The 7,653-nt window shown below is 46.5% G+C and overlaps 1 protein-coding gene across 1 annotated transcript; it reads right to left on the bottom strand.

The window, feature by feature from the left end:
• On the bottom strand, nt 1-4,235 carry LOC147800103 (uncharacterized). The gene is made up of 4 exons (XM_087129938.1): nt 3,940-4,235; nt 1,853-3,662; nt 651-1,109; nt 1-198 (listed from the first exon to the last, which is right to left on the bottom strand). The coding sequence occupies exons 1-4, from the start codon at nt 4,233-4,235 to the stop codon at nt 1-3; spliced, it is 2,763 nt and encodes a 920-aa protein (XP_086986064.1).
• Nucleotides 4,236-7,653: the final 3,418 nt, after the last annotated feature.

Below are 7,653 nucleotides of genomic sequence, written 5' to 3' on the forward strand. Positions count from 1 at the left end.
TTAGGCCAGCTTTCTGTAGGCGCTGTAAGACTGCCCGTACACGCTGGTCATGTTCAGCTTGGGTGGCGCCATGGACAAAGATGTCATCCATATGGCAGATGACACTGTTGAGGTCAATGAGGATGCTTGACATACTTCACTGGAAAATCTCTGGTGCGGAACTGATGCCAAAAGGTTGCCGGTTGAAGCAGTACTGGCCTGAGGGTGTGATGAATGTGGTCAGCAGCTTTGATTCCTTGTCGAGTGGCAGTTGCCAAAATCCACTTTTGGTGTCGAGTTTTGAGAAGATTCGACTCTGGCCAAGTTTAGCGAGACTTTCATCGACCGAGACCATAGGATGAATCGCATTTGTTCAGCTGGGTCAGGTCAACACAGATGCGGCATGATCCATTTGATTTAAGAACAGTTACCATAGCTGAGCACCAAGTTGTTGGCACTGTCACTGGAGAAACGACTCCTTGTTGAAACATGGATTGTATCTCCTTTTCCACCCGTGGCAATGTAGGGGTGGGGCACTTTACGCAGTGTGTACAAGCATACCGGCTTAGCATCAGGACACAAGGTGATGTGATATGGCATTGAAAGTTTTCCCAGGCCAGTGAATAAGTCAGGGAACTCCGCTCGGAAGTTGGGAGGTGAGTTCTGTTTACCTCGTTGACCCTTGCTACGAGGCCAAGATCAATGCATGCTTGTTTACTGAGTAGCGAACATCGCTGGTTCTGAATAACATAAAGTTGTTCAGTGATTTCCTTCTGGCCATGCTGCATGGTTGCGGTCAGCATACCAGTCACTTGAAGTGGGGTACCACCTGGACCACAGAGGGACTGATTTGTCTCTTTGAGTTTTACTCCACTGAGCCATGGTTCTGTGTCACTGATGAAGGACACTGTCACCCTAGTGTCGAGCTTAAAACGGGTACGGTGTCCAGTTACGGAGATGTGTGCGCTCCAGTAGTCGTCGTTGTTGACGATTTCACCAAGGAAGGGAATGTCATCATCGGGTGTGTCTTGCACTTCATGGACCTTTGTAGTGCGGCGTTTAGGGGTAGGGGCACTGCGACAAACAGTCTTGAAGTGGCCTTTTTTCTGGCAGTTGTCATATACTGCATCCTTTGCAGGGCATTGCAGGCATGAATGACGTGTTCTGCCACACTATTTGCATGTCCCGGTGGCTGGATCTCGTTTTGGCTGTTGGGGATGGCTTTTTGGCTTTTAGTGGTTGTGGGATGCAGCTTTGCGTTTGGTGACCTGGTCAACGTTAGCAGGCTTCATATAGCTGCGCCAACTACCAAGCTAGCAATCAATGGCAGACACGCTCTCATGGATGTAACTTAACATGTGATTTATTCCGAGTGAAACATCGTTGAATGACATTGAACAGTAGAACATCATATCTTCATCCTTCAACAGCACCACGTCTCCCACCTTAATGTTCTGTCTAACTTGGTTCCACTTCTGACGTGAAGTGAGAGAAGCAAGGTGTTCCTTTCTCCATCTTCCCCAAAACTGTTCCGCTAGGCACTGAACCCTTCTCCAACGTTTTCTGATGTACAGGTCTTCTCTGACAAACTTCCCGGGAGGTGGCAAGGCTGTTGTTGATTTCATTGTCAGAAGGTGATTCGGGGTGAGTGGTTCAGGGCTCTGAGGATCACTTAGATTATCTACCGTAAGTGGACGATTATTTATAATAGCCATGGCTTCATAGAGAAAGGTGTCCCTGGAGCCTGCTGCATGATGGACATCAGAACACTTTTGACTGTTCGGATTTGTCGCTCCCACACACCACCAGCATGACTTGCGTGTGGAGCATTCAGTATGAACTCACATTGACTCTTCGCCAGGAAAACCTTCACTCTCTCCATGTCAAGCTCCTTGAACAGTTCTCGAAATTCATTTTTGGCTCCCTTAAAGTTTGATCCCTGATCAGAGCGCAATTGCTGGACAGGGCCCCTCAGGGCAATGAAACATCGAAGTGTATTGATGAAGCTATCTGTGGTCATATCATCAAGCACTTCAGTGTGCACTGCACGTGAGCACATACATGTGAACAGGACTTCATACTTCTTAAGCTCCTTCCTGCCTTCCCTTACAGTGAACGGACCAAAGCAGTCTACACCACAAGATGTGAATGGTGGGGAGGGATCTACTCTGTCCTTCGGAAGGTCAGCCATCTTTTGTTCCTCAACTGCCCGTCGTAGACGGCGACATGTTGTACACTTGTGTATGTGGCTGGCAACTACTTTGACCCCCCCGATAATCCAATATCCATTGGCCCTCACTTCATTAAGGGTCATTCCTCTTCCTTGGTGATGCACCTTCTTGTGGAAGTGTGAGGTGAGTAGCCTGGTAAGGTGTCCATCTCTTGGCAAAATGGCTGGGTGCTTAATGCTGTCAGGAACTTCTGCGTTCTTGAGGCGTCCTCCAACTCTTAGAATGCCTTCATCGTCTAAGAGGGGATTCAGGCTACAGATTCTACTAGTCATCCTCACTCTATCTGTGCCACTCAATGATGGGATTTCTTCTGGGAACGCTTGCCTCTGGACGGATTTCACAATGAACCTTTCTGCTTCCTTTCGTTCTTGGGGAGTAGAGAGGCCAACATGACCTTTCTCTTTCTGATTCAGTCTTATACGTGCCACAGCTCCCACTAGCTTTGACCAATCTGAGAATCGGGACAGGTGGTCCTCCCAGTTGAAGGACTCTGGCGAGGCAGTGCATGGGAGCGATGTTACACCTTTCACCTCTGGATCGTCGGAATTCAGCTCACGCACTGGTTCCTTCTCAGTAATCACCATTTCCTTGTCCCACAAGAATTTGGGACCCCTGAACCAATTTGAGTCCTGCAACTCCTTAGCGAAGACTCCTCGTGAGGCGTGGTCAGCAGGATTGAGCTCTGTTGAAATGTAGTGCCACTGACTGGGATCAGAAAACTGCCTGATTTTCTGGACTCTGTTGGCTACAAAGACATAGAAGCGCCTAGCTTCATTGCAGATATATCCCAGGACAACTTGAGAGTCTCTCCAGAAATATTCCCTGTCGATGACCAACTCTAATTCCTCCTTTAACATGTGGCTCATCTGAACCGATACAACTGCGGCCGTCAACTCGAGGCGAGGAATGGTGACTACCTTGATGGGGGCAACTCTGGCTTTCCCCGACACCAGTGTGCAATGCGCCTTATCTTCTCCAATTAATCTCAAATAGGAGCACTGGCCATATCCTCTTGTACTTGCATCGGAGAAGTGATGTAGCTCCACTGCAATGACTTTTCTGAAGTCATTTGGCTTGTAGCACCTGGGTATCTGGATTTGCTTCAAATTAAGCAGATCATTCTTCCACTTCTCCCACCGTGGGCGCAAGTCATCAGGAAGTGGATCATCCCAGCTTACTCCGTTGTGACACATTTCCTGGAGAACTCCTTTCCCAATTAGCACAAAAGGGGCAAGGAAACCAAGAGGGTCATAGATAGAGGCCAACATTGATAGGATTCCTCGGCGTGTTGGCGTTTGATCCTTGGTCTCGATGTGGAAGTGGAACATGTCTGACTCGACACACCATTGGATGCCAAGAGCCCTCTCCATAGGAAGATCATCTTTCTTCAGGTTTACATCCTTAACTCCAGCTGACCGTTCATCGCTTGGGATGTCCTCAATGACTGCTCTGCTGTTCGACACAAATTTGTGTAGTCACATCCCTCCTCTGGCACACAGCTCACGAGCCTCTACTACCAATTTCCTTGCTTCATCTTCTGTTTCCATACTCGTAAGACCATCGTCGACATAGAAGTTTCTTTTGATGAAGACTGCTGCAATGGGAAATTCATTCTCATGTTGACTGGCTAGGTATTTCAGGCCATAGTTGGCACAACCCGGCGACGAAGTTGCACCAAAGAGGTGTACCTTCATTCGATACTCCTTTGGTTCATTGCCCAGGTCTCCACCTTCCCACCATAGATTGCAAGTAGTCATGGTCATCCTTGTTGACTTGGAATTGGTGGAACATTTTCTCGATGTCGCACATGATGGCCACTGGATGTTCTCTGTACCGAAGTAGTACTCCAATCAAGTTGTTAATGAGGTCTGGTCCAGTCAGGAGATGACCATTTAGAGAAGTTCCGCCATGACGCGCCGTCGAACACAACTCTGATTTTTCCAGGTTTCTTGGGGTGATATACTCCATGATGTGGAATATACCAAATTCTGCCATTCTCTCCTTGGCTCTGAACCATTTCAGCATCTCCCCTGCTTATGACCTCCTCCATGAACTTCGTGTAATCAGTGTGGTACTTTGGATTGATCTTGAACTTCTTACTAAGATGATTGAGACGTGCCTCTGCTGTTTTCTTGTTATTCGGCAGTGTTGGCTTTCCCCCTCTGAAGGGAAGTGGCATGGTATAGTGGCCACCCTCGGTCTGTCGAATATTGGCTTCCAAAATGCTGAGGAATTAGATATCCTCTTGGGACATGGAATTTTCGGCATGGTGTTTCTCAGAGAAGTCTGTCTCCAGTGCTCTTATCACATTCAAAGGAGTGATGCTTGGAGCCTCCGTCACTGAAACTCTATGGCAGACACTTGTGGCGTAATTACTGGAACTGGAGTCATCATAGCCCACAATTGTCCACCCAAGATCTGTTTTGATGGCAAATGGTTCGTCGTCTTGACCAGTTATGGTATCTCTTGGTGCCAAGGCTTGTGGGCAGTTATAGCCAATGAGCATGCCAACCTCGCAATTCTGCATGGGAACCATCTCGTGGGCTATGCTAGTAAGGTGAGGCCATCTTCGTGCCGTGTCTGCAGTAGGAATGGTGCACTTGTTCAGTGGAATGAAATCCCTTGTGTATGCTCGAGGAATTTGCCTTCTGTTGGATGAATGTACGCCTCTAACTTGTAGGCTGGTGATGGCACTGCAATCGATCGTGGAAGATGCTGATGTCATTGTGGAAAGCTTGAGTCGTATTGGTTCACAACAGGCTGAAATGGACTTTGCAGTGTGGTCCAGGATAAATGTGCAGTCACTCTGAGTGTCCAACAGGGCATAAGTCAGCACTTCCATTGAAGGAGAATCTACAGATTCTCCTTCAATGGAAGTGCTGACTTATGAGACCCAGACTGGGACTATCATCGAAGTTTTACATCCACTTCCCATCTGCATGCCACATGACATCACACGTGCATGTACTTCCTTGGAGTTCTCTTCTTTGGAATTCTCTCCCTTGGGATTGGTTTCGGTTGTCTGTGCCAGGGCATCATCTTGCAGAATTGTCGGATGTCGTCTTTTACACTTATCACAGCTCAGCTTTCTACGACAGTCCTTGGACATGTGACCTCTCTTCAGGTAGGCAAAACATAACCTGTTTTCTTGGACGAACTTTCTCTTTTCGACGAGAGACTTCGTGTCAAAGCCAGGGCATTTACTCAAATGATGATCAGTCTTCTTGCAAAACTGGCATGGCTTTGGGAGCTGGCTTTCCTTGGGCTTTTTGTGCAGCTCATGAGAACCAACTGTTAGAGTTGTGCCCCTGCTACGGTTGGTTCTTCTCTTAGCTCCTTGTGTTTCCTCTGACTCTGGTAGGTCTGCCGCTTTCAGTGCATGCAGTGAAGAAATGGGATTGCATGCTATTCTAGCTTCCTTACGAATGAATTCCACCAACTCTTCAAACCCAGGGTAGTCACCTGTTTCATCAAGCATCTGTGTAACCTTCCTATTCCATCGAGCTGTAGCCCAATCTGGCAATTTGGAGAGAAAACGTCGGTTCTCTTCACAGTCGTCCAGTATTTTCAAGGCAGGAACATGAGGATTGGCGTCTTTACATGCCTTGAGGAAATCTGCAAACTGTTGCAGAGCGTTGGCATCCTTCGGGCCTATCCTCTGCCATTTAGATAATTTATCTCGAAACGCCTTCTGGATTTTGAAGGGGTGTCCATAATGCTCCTCAAGTAGCCGCCAAGCTCCTTCATATGACTCCGCTAATGTGCTGTAGAAGAAGCCCTCCACTGCCTTAAGCGCTTCACCAAGATACCTCTTCAAGTAGTATACTCTCTCTGGCGTGGAGATAGCCTTTGATTCAATTTAAAGCTGGTTTTCCACTCAACATAGTGGATCGGGTCTCCCACAAACACAGTTGGTTCTGGAGGAGGCAACATCTGGATTGCCATGCAATCTCTCAGGATAATAGCCAGTGCAGCTACATCACCACCTCGCTATAGCTGCGCCAACTACCAAGCTAGCAATCAATGGCGGACACGCTCTCACGGATGTAACTTAACATGTGATTTATTCCGAGTGAAACATCGTTGAATGACATTGAACAGTAGAACATCATGAATGTCAGTGAACATCGTGAACATTGGTGAACATCACTCATGGAACATCACAGAACATCTTAGAACACCATACAGAACATTGTGAGATCTCTTGGACCTGTAGTTGGGTAGCTAAAAATAATGCAGGATGGTTACGGAATCAGTGGAATTAAACCATCTGCAAGGCAGCAATCTGCTGGGCCCATTGTTGAAAATCATGCCAAGTGTAGTCAGAGTGAAGCATTATGGGAGGGTTCAAACTAAAGTAAAATAATATTTCTAACAATCACTATAATCTACAAGGAAACATTAATTAAGGACAAATTATGAAATCATAATTTTAGGTAACGTTTTACATTGTGAATGAACTAGCTTTTCATGAAGTCACATGACCAAAACAATAATGCCCCAAAACAAACATGGCCGCCTCCTTAAGAAAGCACATGTGCATGTACCAGCCTGAAATTGGCACGAAATTCGGGCCGGATTTTCGGCCAGCCTGATTTTCGGCTGGACGCTATTTTTACGGCTGCAAGCAACCCTTCACGCAACCGGCTAGAAATTCTACGGAGGCCGATCATGGCATAGCAGAAAGAGCCCATAAACGTCCACAAACAAATTACAGAAAAAAAAGAATTGTTTAAAAAAATCGTTCGCTGGAATGTATCTTAGCTATGAAACAACGTGAACAACAAAGACTCTTTTTCACCAGCAGGAAATACAGACGGAATGTGTACGAAAAAACACTAAGCCTTCATGCAAAATGGTTGAGGGCGCTAGTACAGACAATAATAGCCCCAAAATATTGCCTTCGCGAACGGGTTCGCAATTTGTATACTGTCAATTTCTCTTCTATTAAGGAAATTGGAGGCATATGAACTCGGTGATTTCGGAAAAGCATGGAATTTAAAGGCAGAAATACAAAAGAGTGTCGGAACTTATTTAGAAAGTGTGAAATGCAAAAAAGCAAAAATCAAAATCGCTCTATAATATTGATTCCAGGAGTCAGCGCACCCGATTAGGAACAAAGACGGGGAAAATCGCTTTCTGGGCTGATGTCCGTTTTCAAACGATTTTGTACCATCCTAGATTTCAAAAAAGTGTGATTTTCTCTTAAGGAATGTGTAGGGGGGACCCCTGGGCACACTTAATTAGCGCCCCGAATGATTCGGCCCACAGCCTGTCTCAGCCCAATTGATTTCAGGTGTGGCAGTACCAGGTTAGAAAAAAAACGGGAACATCGCTTTCAGGGCTGATGTCCGTTTTCAAACGATTTTGTACCATCCTAGATTTTAAAAAAGTGTGATTTTCTCTTGAGGAATGTGTAGGGGGACCCCTGGGCACACTTAAT

This window comes from Acanthaster planci, linkage group LG02 (genome assembly GCF_054643075.1).
Source record: "Acanthaster planci isolate LZ-2023a linkage group LG02, COTS_SCS, whole genome shotgun sequence".
Taxonomy (NCBI): domain Eukaryota; kingdom Metazoa; phylum Echinodermata; class Asteroidea; order Valvatida; family Acanthasteridae; genus Acanthaster; species Acanthaster planci.